Source organism: Sturnira hondurensis, unplaced genomic scaffold (assembly GCF_014824575.4).
Source record: "Sturnira hondurensis isolate 20B ecotype Veracruz unplaced genomic scaffold, ASM1482457v3 Scaffold0015596, whole genome shotgun sequence".
NCBI classification, from domain to species: Eukaryota; Metazoa; Chordata; class Mammalia; order Chiroptera; family Phyllostomidae; genus Sturnira; species Sturnira hondurensis.
This window is the reverse complement of record NW_028088227.1, coordinates 13,503,914-13,519,276: the sequence shown is the minus strand read 5'-3', so window position 1 is coordinate 13,519,276 and position 15,363 is coordinate 13,503,914. Positions and strand designations below refer to the sequence as shown.

Genomic DNA, 15,363 nt, shown 5'->3' with positions numbered 1-15,363 from the left:
ATCTATTGGGATGTTTTTTCCACTACTCAAAACAGTTTTTGAACTCCTTAATTTTGACACCTTTTAGTGCTTCTGACATTTTTTTGTTTCACCTCTTTCACTTCAGCACAACACTTCCTTTTGAGGACTTTTTTCATCTATGGAAACAAAAAAGTGTCACTTGGGTGAGGAGGGCAAGATCAGGTGAATAGGGAGAGTGGGGCGCGGGGGCGGGGGAGTCATGCCATTTTCAGTTAAAAACCACTGAACACTCAGTGGGGTGTGGGCAGGTGCACTCGTAATTCACCCATCATAAAATGGGCAAATGCATTGAAAGAGCCTTCAGAAAAAAAATCACTGAGACAACTGCAGCCTCTCACAACAGTGCCATCTGGTGCACTGATACAGATGGGTCCCCAGAACCCTCACCCAGCAGGGGAAGCCTGTGCTACAAGGGGCCTGCCCTCCAGAAGTTAATTCCAGGTTGTTGGAGGGTCCCTGGCATACATCTATTTTTTGTAAGCATAAATTATTTTATAATAAAAGCCTGGACATGAACTAAATTTAAGGTTATTAAAGGACTTTCTGGGTATGAGAACACTTATTTCCTTCTTTTGAAGGAAAGATTTTTTTTTTCTGTTTAAAATTGTTTGATGGGGTATAAAAAGAAAGACTTGAAAGACTAATTATAACAAATGTTTTTTAAAATCCTTCGCCAGAAAAACCCTGTTTTTCTGTGGGCTGTTTCGTGTGACATGTGCCAGCAAACACTTCCCACAGCTGTACCCATGACGCATGTGGGCTTGTCACCATTGGTCTGTGACTTTACTAAGTCCTATCTGGAGTTGTCGTTCATCAGTCACCTTGCGCAGATTCAGTCTTCAGAGCGCTGGGCTCTTGAGTAAAGCTTATGTTTAATGTAGAGGCTGGTTATTCTCGACCTAATTAAATGAGTCTGGGAAGATCTTAGCTGGGGCCAAAAGCCAACACATTTTCTTCCCTTGCTGAGGGCTTTGACACAGAGCCCAGCCAAAATGTGATCTTATTAAGAAAGGCATAGGATTTCTCTTGCTGACTCCGACAACCAAAAAAGGAAGGTGAGAAGGCATGGGGCCTCTGGTGATCAGGTAGGGTAGGTGTTTCAGCTCTGGCCTCTCAGTTTGCTCAAGGGCACTTGCAGCCTTCCCAGCTGGCACACTGCTCACTGCAGGCTGCTGGAGGGCTCCACGGGCAGTGTTGGCGTCGGAGCCATAGCCCCACATGCATCTGCAAACCGTGGGGATAGGTGGAGCCACACTCTCCATACCTGTTCTCTGCCCCACACACACAGCTGTTCGAGTCTTAGCACATGAACTCTACCCATTCAATTTACTCATCTGTGTTAAGCTAAGAGTGGTGTCCTGAGCGACCCCTTTCATGTCCTTCAGCCCACACCTCTGAGCACTCCGCACATCGAGACCAGGCTGTTGCAGATGTACAAATGGTGTGACTAAGAATCCCACTGGTGTGTTCTTCCCCCTGCACTTGTACTCACCCGGCTCCGCCCATCCTCCTCTCCCCGCACCCGACTCCAGTCATTGCTGTAAATAGACAATGAAGGAGTCTCACATTGAACATGTCTGAGCAAGGCTTACCCTGTAGTGTCATTATTCTACCCATTTTCTTCAGAGCAAGCAAGGCAAGTATTCCGAATATGCTTTCATTCCTTACTGGTACTCCGAACAGGCTTCCTCACTCCGATGATGTGCATGCGGCTGTAGTGTGGTTTTTTTTCTTTTTCTGATGAATCTTTCAATGGCTGGCAAGGTGACACTAAAACCAACAGCTTCATATCTCCCGCAGTCCCAAAGGAGGCTGTTTGCTTCAGGGTGGGGCCTGAAATAGAAACTGTTGGTTAAATTAGCACTGTTAGTGTGTGCTTGATTTTTCTCCAGCTTTATTGAAATATAGTTGACATTATGTAAGTTTAGGGTGTACAGTGTAAGAGGTTAATATGTATATATTGTGAAATGTTTACAATAACAAGGTTAGTTAACACATCCTGCACCTCACATAATTAACGTTTTGTTGTCGTTTCGTGTCTGTGTTTTCCTTAAATAGCCTGGGACTGGGTTCCCTTCCCCTCTGTCCAAGTTGGGGATGTTTACCAAGCAAAATGCGCCCCCACTCGGAAAGCCCTCTCCTGGCCAGTATCCTACGTTCTTAATTCACAGGTAAGGCCAGAGATGAGAGACAGTGCCGGATTCCACTCACAGCGGACGCTTTGGCCCTCAGAGGGCTGTGCTGGAATCTGGGGGAATCAGGAGGCAGGGTGACCAGGAGAGAATCACACACTCTTACGGCCTTGAGACCGACTGCAAAACATTGAAACGGTCATTGTATTCACTCCTTTTCCTCTTTGTTTCTCTGCAGGGAAGGAGACTGGTGGGAAGCCCGCTCCTTGACGACCGGAGAGACGGGTTACATTCCTAGCAATTACGTGGCTCCAGTTGACTCTATCCAGGCAGAAGAGTATGTTTGTTTTGTTGTTTTCATTTAACCACCTTCTTTTAAAAGTTTTTTCGCACAATAAAATACCATTAACATCGTGCAGGAGGGAGAAGAAACTCACTGGAGTCATTAAGCATGGAGAAACTATGGTAACACCATGTTTCCCAGGCCTGTGCCTTTGTGTTTTGTGACATCTGTGTCACACTGCCACTATTGTTAATGATTTTTCTTTAAGCCTGCTCAATTTTTAAAACATACTCATTTTGAAAGGAAACTTTTTATCAGCAACCTAAATGAAAACCCAATGTGCTTTGCCATAGATAGAAAGCAACCATAAATGTGTGATGAAATCCTAGCTGGAGAATATATTATTGCCAACAGTGGACTATAGTAGCCCACTGGGAAAAAAAAAGAGAAAGAAAGGGAAATTTGGGAGAAAGAGTGAGAGGAGAGGAGAGAGGGAAGGGGGAGGGGGTTTTGGCAAATAACTGTTAATGATCAAGTTGAGATTTTCCTCCTCGGTCGAAGCAGAGGCACTGAAAAGGGGTACCTTCTGTGCCCAGGTGGAACTTCCTCACGTGGGTTGTGCCCTACAGTTTGGTCAGTCCTGTGGTGATGCATTTCAGATGGTCCTTTCCTTTTATTTGGGGTCTCCATTGGTTTCTCTGATAGTAAGTAGTGATGAGCAGTTAGCCTAAGGGGTTCGCTACTCACAGTTTTGAAAGTAGCCCATAGGCTGGAAGCATTGTAGAAAAATTGGCCATTGTTCTGTCTCCTGGCATGTGGGGATTCATTGGCACTTCCAATGTGGGGGACTGCTGGTGGCTAGGTGGTGACCCTAATTTCTGAACCGAGGGAAAGAGAGCTGGGCCTTGATCTCCCAAAGGCAGGAACCTGGCCCTCTCCCTGACACCTCGAGGGCCTGCCTCACCGGCTTAGTGGAGGCCGTCCTGCCTTAGGAGAAAAGTCGGCCCAGCCTTTGGCTCTGATATTTAATTTTGCCCTGGATTTGTTTGAGCTCCAGGGAGGATCAGACTGCACACCTCAGCCAAATCCCCAACTGGATCACTCTCTCGTCTTTAATTCCTTCACGTTTCCTCCGAGGAGACCCGTTTCATTTCCCACTCTCATATCGTCAGCGGTTCCAAGCTCCTTTTCCTCCCAGGGAGTGTGTTTCATCAGCAGCTAATAAAGGAATCTGTACTGAATTTTTATTGTAGGGCAGAGCGGCAGACATCTTTCTGTTCTTTCAGCATAAAAGCTGTTACCAAAATGCAGCATTTTTAAAATTTAACTGAGGACCTACCCACTATATATTTAAGTTGTATTTATGATGGTCAAGACTTTTAATACTGTGTTTTTAAAGAATAAAATAGCATTTGAGAACAACGCCTGTGGTTTTACATATGCAATTAATTATCATTATTTTAAAATACTATTGTTTTCATGCAATCCATTGTTCTAACAGCTCTCTTCACCATGTTCATGTTTGTGCTACATTTGAATTGGTACAAACCCACAAAGTCATTGCTCACGAATAATTGGTATAATTCTTTCCACACCATCTTGTGCTGGGTTAGAATTGTTGCACAGTCTGGTGCCTTTAAAAGTCGCTGCGGAGCTAACACACAGCATGTCTTTTCCTATCTTTAGTGAAGCTCTTTCATTCACAAAAGAATTTGACAGTGAACATATAATAGCTATGCTCAAGTATAATGAATTGAAATTTCATTTTAGAAACTGGATCCTCTCACAGTTAAATATTCTAAAAATTGTTCCTTTATGCAGATTCCAATGGAATGCTTCCGAATTCTCCCCTGGGGTCTCGGAGCACCTGCTGCTTGCTCGGCACCCGGTGCTGGGGCGTTGACTAATTGCCGCACCATGATTAGGGCTAGAGAGTGCAGGGGGAAGGTAAAAGACAAATGACAGGTTGCGAGGGGACTTGATGTGATTCCTCCTAAAGGGGCACGGGAGTGTCATCACAGAAAGAGTATGAACACGTCCATGACACTGTCGCTTCCCAGGACGTGCTCATTTCCTGTGCACAGCCGCCTGGCCCTGCAGCTGTGCCAGAACGCAGGCCCAGGCCAGATGCAGGGCAGACACCTTCTGCTCATCAGCATCCTCACACTCACGTGCTGGACAGGAAGACAATACAATCAGCATCCAAGGCCAACACTTGTCGCAAATTAGGGGTAGTCCTGACCATTTTTTCGGAGTTCCTGTAGGTAGGGAATAACTGAAAATATTGTCTTTGTTTTTTTATCCATTCTGAGGGGTTTTTTTTTAAGTGCCTGATTAATGGCCTTTATCTACAATGAGACTGTTTTGTTATTTCCCAGGGATTGTAATTATGCTCAGAAATCCATGGTGTTGTAGGTGTGTGTGGGGGAAGAGTTTCCTGTGTCTGCCATTTCAAACAAGGTCTTGGATTTCTCTTTTTGGGCAGGCAGGTGGCAGATTTAACACAAACCAGTTCTTGTCATCTCCGGAGAGAAGGAAAATAACCCACAATTCAAATCTAATTGTTTTTTAAAGAGTGAAAGAGATGGATTAGGGGTGGAATTAGGAATAGATTGAAAGGGAACTAGATGAGGCTAGGAAAAAATATTAATAGATAGGGAAAGACTAAGGATGAAATCAGAGATTAGGATTCGTGGGCAAAAGAGCTTGCATGGTTCCATTTTTGATTCTTATAAAATGTTTTCTTTTCTTGATCTGATTTCTAGGTGGTACTTTGGAAAACTTGGCCGGAAAGATGCTGAGCGGCAGCTTTTGTCCTTTGGAAACCCACGAGGTACCTTTCTTATCCGTGAGAGTGAAACCACCAAAGGTAAGATGACAAGCTGAAGAGGTTCACTTGTCGTTCAGATCTGTGAATTGCTCAGGAGAGATGAGAGGCTTACCTCTGATGAGCGGGGATTTTTAAATGGGACATATCCTCCCCGCCGCGTGAGGGAGTCCTGCTCTCAGCTTTTCCTGCAGGCACAGGGGCGTCCAACCTGCAGCCTGCGGGCTGCACGCAGCCCAACACAAAGTCATAAATTTACTTCAAACATTATGAGAATTTTCTTGGGATTACGTGTCACAATGTACCTACTGCGTGGCCCGAGACAACTCTTCGTCTTCTGGTGTAGCCCAGAGACACCGAAAAGCTGGGCACCCCTGCTACCGACAGCTCCAAAAAGACTGCAGAGGCCCCAGATCAAGACCTTCCTCTTGTAGCAGGGGCTGGGGCAGCAACACCCCTTCCAACACACAGGGTCACAGAATGTTCACAAGTCGTTTAGAATTAGGGATTTCTGAAACTCTTAGTTCCTCGAGCACCAAACATACAGCTCGTTTTTGCATTTCTTTTGTTTTTTTCATTCCTGAGGACTGCTCTTCCTCCACCTATTGGCCTTTTCATGATGTAACATCTCCTTAGAGCCCACAGGAAGAGCTAGGCGGAGGGGAGGAGCAGTGGCCTCCTGGCTTGACCTGGCAGACACTGGTTATCTGCTCCTGGGGAAAGTGTTGCGAGGCAGGAAGTGGAAGCTCACTTCTAGAGAAGCAGTCCCTGTGTCTCCCTGGTCCAGGGTCTCCCTGCCTCCACGATGCTCCGTGAGAAATGGAGACGGGGGGGCTTGGGGGGGGCCGTCGCAGCCTGGACTGTGTGTATGCTCTTCATCCTCCCAGGGAAGCAGGGAACATGGGGAAAGGGTGGAGTACGGGGAAAAACTCAAGAAGGCTTTATTCTCAAGGGCACAGTCATTTTATTGCTAATTATCTTCTGACATTTTCAGGAAAGGGGTGTTTTCTTCCTGTGTTACTGAGTGGAAAGCTGTGCATGCGTGCGTGTGAGGATATGTGTGTGTCTCCTCTTGGTAATTAGTAATCAGAATAGTCAAGTAAATGAGACCTAAATAACAAACGAGTACTCAAAATGAATGAAGCTGCTAATACTTTGCATGTTTACCAGGTGCCTATTCACTTTCTATACGTGATTGGGACGATATGAAAGGAGACCATGTCAAACATTATAAAATTCGCAAACTTGACAATGGTGGATATTATATCACCACCCGGGCCCAGTTTGAAACACTTCAGCAGCTTGTACAACATTACTCAGGTAACCTTAATTCTAACTAGCGACTAACCATCTGGACACTGGCGGGATGGGGTGGGCTCAGAGCAGGAAAGGGAAAAGGCAGAGAGAAGTGGGTACAATGTATACGTACAAAGTCACTAATAAAACTCAACTGACCCTTGCCCAACATGGTTTGAACTGCCCAGCTCCACTTCTTTGCACCTTTTTCTCATTAAATACATACCGTACTGTAAATGTATTTTCTTTTCCTTACGATTTCCTTAATGATGTTTCTTTTCTCTACCTTACTTTATTATAAGATTACAGTATATAATACATATAACACAAAATATGCATTAGTTAACTGTTCATATGTGTTCAGCAAGGATTCTAATCAACAGTAGACTTTTAGTAGTTCATTAAGCCTGTGGGGCATCAAAAGTCAAACATGGATCTCCAGTAGCATGGTGGCCAGGTCCCTTAGCCCCCATGTGGTTCAAGGGTCAACTGCAGTTTTCTTTGCTAGCCCCCCAAGGTGGGTAAATAGGTTCTATTGATGGTTTTCTACCATAATTATAAGTTCCATCAAAAAATTCTGTAACATTCTAGTTTCCCCAGTGGAAAACAATAGGTTAAAAGGTCTCTGCCGTCTTCCTCTGCAGAATGTAATTGAGGAACCGTGAGAGGGAGCAGGGGCAGTCCCTGGGAAGGAACTCACGCGGGGCCCCACGGGGTGTTTCTGCCGCCACCTCAGGAACGACTGTGCACGCATGTCATTCTCATAACTAGAGGCATTTCTCAGTCCATTTACCACATTCTCCTCCCCACTGATACTTCTGTCTCCTAGCGAGACCTATTACGAGGCTCACAGCTCGGTTACAGCTACTGCGTTAAACCTTTTCAAACAGTACGTCGGTCTCTGTCCTAACACCCAGATGCCACGGTTAGTCTGTTCTTCCTGAAAGTGTATACTTAGATGTTTAGATGTGCGATTTGTACATTTTATTAAACAATGTGGTCTCATGTGCAAGTAGTAAAGTGATTGCTTTCTTTCCTAGATTAGCACTCTGAAGTACACACAGGTGGATACAGATATGCATGTGCAGATACAGATCTATATCCCAGTAAATCCAGTTTTTGTGTAATTTTACATGATTCTTCAGGACAAGGGCAGGGCCTCAAAACTGAGCATGACTTGGCCCCAACTCCTGCTGTATGCACATGCATTAGAAAGTATGAATGTGTGTGTGTAATTTTTTAGCAACCAATAAAAGCAGTCTTTTGGAAATGGCAATAAGAAATGCCTATCTGTTGATACTTGGCACTAATGAACAAGTGAAAAAAATTAGCAACACTTAGAGTATTTATTGATTGAGGTACTGGGGAACTTTATGTGGATTCTGATGAAATAGTTGAAAGAAATGGAGCAGAATATCTCCCTGAGCTTAAATGACTTAGTCGAAATGCCTGCCTGTTGTGTTTTTCAAATGCCAAAATATATTGCATTATAGCCAAACATCAGCAGGATACCCAGGGGTTGGATCATTTGAAAATATTGTGTTGGAAAGGGCACCTTAATAACATCGTAAAGCTGGAAGGAGAGAAAGGATGTGAAGAGTAACAGACATATTTTTAATCTAAAAAAAATCCATCTCAAGTTAGATTTGTTTTTATATTGGCTTTTCCTCTTCCCTCCTTCTGTCTCTCACACAATAAAATGCCTTTGAAATATCGGCTCGTAAAAAATTTCCTGTCTAAACATCTCAGAACCTAATTCTATCACAAAAATAAAGGAATAAAAAAGTAACTTACAACTGGTTCTTGGAGAAAAGGCAGCAACACCACATTCGATTTCCCTGCTCCAAGGGACCTCCAACGGGCGGGGTGGGGCGGGACCTGTGCACCTCCTTGCCCGGCCTACTGCAGCTTCTGTCACTGCCCGGATTCCCTGTCCTTCTCTACCTTTTCCCACCTGACAGATGTTCCACTTGGCATTTAGGCAGTTTCCCCTCGCCTTCGCTGTGGCTAGATTCTAGAAGGCATATTCTTTAAAGGGAGAGAGAGAGAACCCTCCAAATCACCTCGCAGTGATAACTGCTTCTTTCTTTTCTTTTGGGAAACAAAAGTTCTTTTACATCCTTGAGTTTCTACACATTTTAGTTTTCATTCTTTCTGCTTACACACCAGACTCTTAAATTATACGTTGGAGATTGTTATAAACATTTTAATGGGAAATATCAAAGAAGCGAGAGTACCTGGCTAGTAGAATAGAGTCAGTTAAAATGCCAGAGAAATTGCTAGAGATACGTGGCCTCATTTTTCCCCTGCCAGGAGTGATCTTCATTCTTAGTTTGTAAGCACCTAATGTTCTATAGAAGGATCCTATACTGAAGTTACAATTCTAAATATACTCCCCAAACCCTTGATTTTAGAGGGCAGGGAAGAATAATCATACTGACATTCTGCACTCCAAATGTACCTTTGCAAATTGGTGGAGGTATTTTCAGAGAACATTATTAGCATATTGGGCTGAAAATGTTTTTTTTTAACCTAGTGAGTATAGAAACCAAAACAGTCTGTATCTGTTTATATGGGTAGATTGTCGTATACCTGGGGATGTGGAGGAGTTCAGATTTCAAATGTCCTCTATTCTACCTTCAATAAACACGTTTCAGTGTGTGGCGTCTAACCCCCCAGATGTGTGTAGTTCTCTGCGCTGTAGTACTGTTGGAGCAATGCTGTGTGCCGGCCGGGTTTGTGCTCTGTCATGCTGTTGTTTCACGTGTTCTGCTTTTCTCTCCCTCTCTCGCCGCCGTCCCTGCTCCGTCAGAGAGAGCTGCAGGTCTCTGCTGCCGCCTAGTAGTTCCCTGTCACAAAGGGATGCCAAGGCTTACCGATCTGTCTGTCAAAACCAAAGATGTCTGGGAAATCCCTCGAGAATCCCTGCAGTTGATCAAGAGACTGGGAAATGGGCAGTTTGGGGAAGTATGGATGGGTATGCTAAGACTCAATTATTTTATCACTAGCTTCCTCATTTGGGAAGTCCCGAACATCAAAGATGGAAGGTGAAAATAAAGACTGTGTGACCAGAAGGAAAGTTTGGATTACTAATAGCAGGGAATAATGGTTCTGATTTTGGAATTCTGGAAGTTCTAGAAAAAAAGATAGAAGTGGTCAAGATTGGCAACTGGCTTAAATTATACTATTATATATGTCTCAATTCATAAACTAGCAAATGGTACAAGGAATGTTCCGGCCTCCACCAAACGCATTGCTCTTTATTTCCAACTGCAAATTCTTGTCCAATGAATTCAATATCGCCCTAAAGGGCAAGTCACCTTCCATCTTCCCTAGTGCATGCATGATTATGGATTATAAGGACTGTGTTTTCTTTATTAATCCTCTTTCCTGTAGAGAAAGCTGATGGTTTGTGTTTTAACTTAACTGTGATTGCATCGAGTTGCACCCCACAAACTTCTGGATTGGCTAAAGATGCTTGGGAAGTTGCACGTGATTCGTTGTTTCTGGAGAAGAAGCTGGGTCAGGGGTGTTTCGCTGAAGTTTGGCTTGGTAAGGCAGAGGGTACTTTTTGTTATGGCTGCATCTCAAAGCCAAGTAAAAGGATGGTTTTGAACAAAGCACATTTAACAGCCTTTGGGACCAAGACACTTAAACTGGATAGCTGGTCCAGGCCATCCAGATTTTCAGAATATGGCAGTGCCTTCCTGTACTCTTCTGTCCTACCTTATGTGGTAATTAAGGCACAGAAGAGGAAACCAATACAGTAGGAAGCTGGTGTTTCTTCTTCCTAAGACCTGGGAAGGTAAGATGCTATACATGAGCTACTATAGGAGGAAACCACGAGCATTTTTGCTCAGTGGGCCTGGATTTTTTGCTCAGTCTTTACTAGCTGATTAACCATGGGCAAAAGTCCTATTTAACCTCTTTGAGCCTCAATTTCCTCATCTGTAAAACTGGAATGATACCTACTTCATAGTACTGTGTTGAGGACTACAAGAGACAGTATGTTTAGAGTCCCTTGCACATGGTAGGTGCTCAGTAGACACACATAGTTCTCTTGGTTTGGTTGTCATGCCATTGATAAGGCCATCTGCACTAGGCTCTCCCCACAGTTTTTATAACTCCCATTTGGGCAATTGCAGCTTTGCTTAAAGATAATCCACAGACTTGAGTCTCACCCAAACACATCTGTCAGTAAGACAATATTAGTGCTTCTGGAATCCTCCTTCTGCATTTCTTAGACTCAATTAAAATGATATAGATAAGCCCCTGTTGTTACATGTCACTGTAGGTGTTTAAGTGGGGTCTGCCCTAAAAGATTTAACACAGTTAAGACACTTGGAACAAGCCTGGCAATGAGTAAGTACGACAGAGATACAAAGTTACAGATAGAGTTAGAGATAGAGAGATATAAAAGTAGATAGATAGATAGATAGATAGACAGACAGATTCTCGGTCGTGTGTGTGTGTGTACTTGTATAAGCTACTTTAATAAGTATCATTATAATTGTCTTTCAGAGTCTACATTGTTGTGTCCATCTCCTCTGGACTTTAACTCAAATATTGTCAGATATGTTTATATGACCCCCCTCGCCCCCTTCTGCCCAATATATAATTAATATTCTAGGTACTAAGAATCTTACCCAATCACTAATACAATCAGGAGTGATTGGCCACTGTATAAAACTTTACCTGCAAACTTTTAAATTATCAACTTTAAATCATTACACATACTATTAAGATTTTGTTTCCCACTGAACATAAAACCTCGTTCTGTGCTAGTCGGGGTCAGGATGGAATGCCAGTGTAGGCAACCGGGTTGTTATTAGAGAAAAAGATCTCCTTTGAAATTTTTAGGGTGCTAACAACATTCAAAGAGCAAAGACCACTTACAAGTTGTCAACTTTAAGTTTAGTAGTCAGATATTTTATAAGATATGATGAATTATTCTTTAAGCTACTTGTTCTTTTATGATTCAAATTTTTACAGGTTACATGCTATAATGATGTGAACCATGTTTTGTTTTTAATAGAGTAACAAAGCTTTCTTCAATTTACAGAATTTTTAAATTATAAAATCAGTCATATTAAATATGAAAATTAATCTTAATCTAGCCTTTTCCAAGTAGAAACTAACATAATCTAATTAGCAGGGGGTTTTTGTTTTCTTTATAAATAGTTTTAATTCAAGGTCACAGGAATGATAATGGAAACACATACAAGCCAGGTTTTGTTTTTGTTCATTTTGGGAGCTGAAAGAGACTCAAAAGATAATCCAGTTTCATTTCAGTATTTTACAGATGAGGTAACTGACGATTGTAAACCAGGCCTACCTCTGGACCTACTAGATTATTATAACATGTTCAGTTTAAATATTTCTGTTCCCTCTCAGCTGTTATCTGACTTCTGCAGTCTAGCTGACAGGAGTCCTTGCTCCTGTTGTGGCTCACCATCAGTAAACCCGAGGGGTCTTTCTTACCTGGTTGAAGTATGGGCAAGTAGACTGTAAGCTTCTTGCTAGTGCTTATCACTAATTCCAATCTTACGTATAGACCAACTCTTCAAGGACTCGGTCAAGTATTGAGGTAGCTCGTCTGTTGCAGACAATGGGAAGTCTAGAGATATAACTTCCAGACATCCTCAGCATGTTGCCATATTTTTTAAATGGCAAACCCCATAAAGTAGAACTTAATCTCAATTCTTCCATGCTCACTCTGTTGCCTAATGGATGGATATTGGATAGCCAGGCTCTTTCTAACCCCTGAACTTTCATTTTTGTGAAGAAATGTCCAGAGCTTTTGATACAGATTTGTAATCACCTGGCTGAACCAAGCAAGGAAAGTGGTATATATCAAAATGAGAAAAAAGTTAAATTATAAACCATATCATAGTCATATGATATGGCTATGTGATTATTTTTTTCTGTTGAAATATTTGATAGAGTCCTTACATTTGACTGTCTTTGAATAACAAAAACTATATTAAGTGTTTAACTTACAGTCTAACTTTATGCAAATAGCTATTGGTTAAAAAACTTCCTTTCACCGAAAGAGGACCTTTGGTTTGACTTACTGTTGTGGAATGTCCGCAGGCACCTGGAACGGAAACACAAAAGTAGCCATAAAGACTCTTAAACCAGGCACCATGTCCCCCGAGTCATTCCTTGAAGAGGCACAGATCATGAAGAAGTTGAAGCATGACAAGCTGGTCCAGCTGTATGCGGTGGTGTCCGAGGAACCCATCTACATTGTCACCGAGTATATGAACAAAGGTCGGGCATGGCCTCTCCGGGCTTCACCTCACAGTGACCTGCAGGGGTTGTTTTGGGGAAAGGAATGGAGTTGCCTGCTAGATTTTTTTCCTGGTTTCTGCATGAGTCAAGTATTCCCATCAGGAAGCACAGATCGTGCGCTCATTAATGAAAACACTTTAGAACCGACCATGACCTTGGGTCTGCCCCCATGTGCTGTGGCACCACTGCCGTGTGCCTGCTGCACGTGAAGAGTTGCAGCTCCTCTCAGTTATGCAAACATTCATTTTTATTATCAGTGGTACGGAAAGCGGAGTTTGCTGTTGTTTTGAACGCCATAGCATGTGTTAAATTTCCTTTTTGCAGGGATGAACAATTGATTTCAGACACTGGTCTCTGGGCTAAGTTTATGCTCCATCTTTTAACATCTTATTTTTTTGTCAGCTCTCTTTTTAAACATCAAATGAAGAAAGAGATGCTTTTAAGAACACATTTTATTCTCATTCTCTCTGTGTGTGGCTGTCTGTCTCTTTCTCTTCTAATCAAAGCAGTATTGTTGGGGATAAGGCCAAAGATCACTTTGTTTCAGAAAAATAGATGAACCAAATAAGAAATGCCCTTAAAAGGCAATACATTGTACATCAGAGGATTACAGTGTAATTTTTCCTTTTCGTGTACTTTCAAAATACATTTGGAATTTTCTTCCTGGCAGATTGTTTGTCCTTTGTATACAGCGTTATTTGGTATATAACTTTGTGATGAAAGCACGAAAAAAATCACCTTCACCATCATGTGCCTCCAGCCTCTGCACGTGGCTGTTTGCGCCCTGGTGTCAGTTCCGAGCTCCTCAGAGCTCCTCAGGCCGAGTTATCCAGGCGGCACTGGAGCCCCAGTGGTGCTGATGCCGTTGAGGCCCGGCTGGCCACGCGCCGCTTGCCCCACCCTATGTTTCCCAGACCTTTTCTTTTCTTTTCTTTTCTTTTCTTTTCTTTTCTTTTCTTTCAGACCTCTTCTTGATTTAAAATCTGTAAATAAGCTAGGCCAGTGGTTTTCAAACTTTACTACATGTCAAAATCACCTAGAGGGCTTCTTAAAATACAGGTTTCGTGGCCCAAGCTCCAGAGTTTCTGATCCCGTAGATCTGGGGTGGGGCCTGAGAGTTTGCATTTCTACCAAGCTCCCTGAGGGCTGCTGTCCCCGCTGGTCCCAGGACCACATTTCAGGAGGCACTAGGCTGGGAGGTGTCTCCCCGCCTCACCCCTACCTGCAGGGCTGGCCGGGGAGGGAGACAAGCGGAGCAGCCCTTCACGTGGTCTTCGTGACAAAAAGGGAGCTGAGTCCCATTTCTTCTAGTTTTATCAAATTTTTGTTGTCCTTGGAAATGACATCACCATTATTTATTTTTTAAGGTTTTTCTGCCTTTCATTTCATAGTCTATTTCTGGGTTTTTGATATAAATTTTTCTTTTGCATGGATGGCATTATTTAATTCAGTTTCCTCATTACTGCTAATAAGAAAACCAACTATAACCCTTTGTTGGAAATTGTTATCTTTCAAAGCAAATTGAAATGGTTTTATGTTTTGTTCATAGGAAGTTTACTTGATTTCTTAAAAGATGGAGAAGGAAGAGCTTTGAAACTACCTAATCTTGTGGACATGGCAGCACAGGTAGGCCTTGTATTACCTATTACCGCAGGTAATCCTACCTGGATTCCTGCCTTAGATGCAATGACATGTAATACATCAAGCCAAGGTATAACGTGCTCTGTTCCCTTGATGTACACAGGTTGCTGCAGGAATGGCTTACATTGAGCGCATGAATTATATCCACAGAGATCTGCGATCAGCAAACATTCTAGTGGGGAATGGACTAATATGCAAGATTGCTGACTTCGGATTGGCCAGACTGATCGAAGACAATGAGTACACAGCCAGACAAGGTAGGCGCTTAAATGACGGTGCTCCTGATCACGTCCTTGAAAACAGTGATTTGCCGCACAGCCCTTCCTCCCTCCTTTCCTTTTCTTCCTTCAGAAAATATTTGAAATGTCATTCTACAGATGGGGTTTTTCCTTCTTGATCTGGCAGGAAGCTGACAACTCAGCAGGTAGGATATTAGATTGGGTTTCAGTAGATGGATGAGATGTTCCTTTCTTGATGAGTGAGTGACGTGGTCCTCCTGGTTTGTGCCACCCTCCTCGTGGTGTCCAGGCCTGGGACACTTTGCTTTTGGAGAAGAAGGGTTATGGAAGGCCCACAGATTAGTCAAGTAATAGCTCATCGCGCCATCAGAATCTCAGCAAAAAAAAAAACAACAAAAAAAAACAGAAGACACGCTCATTGGATGATTTAATAAAGGAGTTATTTATTAACTCGGCCTCTTTACAAGGTTTGGGGAAACCAGCAGGGCATGATGGGTATCCCAGAGCTAGTGACAGTGGTGGACCCAAGCCTGAAGGTAAAGTGGGTGGAGGGTGGCAGGCACCGAAACTAAGGATGCAGCCATGCTGAGAGGCCGCCTTTCATTAGAGAGAGGCAGCAGGGGTGGATCC

General features: G+C 43.1%; 1 protein-coding gene and 1 long non-coding RNA gene across 7 annotated transcripts in view; one reads left to right on the top strand and one right to left on the bottom strand.

The window, feature by feature from the left end:
- Nucleotides 1-15,363, top strand: part of FYN (FYN proto-oncogene, Src family tyrosine kinase) — a 205,109-nt gene that overhangs the window by 153,479 nt on the left and 36,267 nt on the right. For 3 of the 6 annotated variants that reach the window (XM_037065062.1, XM_037065060.1, XM_037065061.1), the window contains 7 exons: nt 2,392-2,490; nt 5,202-5,305; nt 6,434-6,583; nt 9,956-10,123; nt 12,653-12,832; nt 14,403-14,479; nt 14,598-14,751. In XM_037065062.1, coding sequence (XP_036920957.1) covers nt 2,392-2,490; nt 5,202-5,305; nt 6,434-6,583; nt 9,956-10,123; nt 12,653-12,832; nt 14,403-14,479; nt 14,598-14,751 — 932 coding nt within the window. Of the gene's footprint in view, nt 1-2,391; nt 2,491-5,201; nt 5,306-6,433; nt 6,584-9,371; nt 9,537-9,955; nt 10,124-12,652; nt 12,833-14,402; nt 14,480-14,597; nt 14,752-15,363 lie in introns of all 6 variants that reach the window. The other 3 variants (XM_037065065.1, XM_037065064.1, XM_037065066.1) reach the window with 3 other exon arrangements.
- LOC119000186 (uncharacterized) lies at nt 1,745-8,413 on the bottom strand. Its single transcript, XR_005069263.1, has 2 exons — nt 8,354-8,413; nt 1,745-1,840 (listed from the first exon to the last, which is right to left on the bottom strand). It is a non-coding gene; the product is annotated as an uncharacterized LOC119000186 (long non-coding RNA).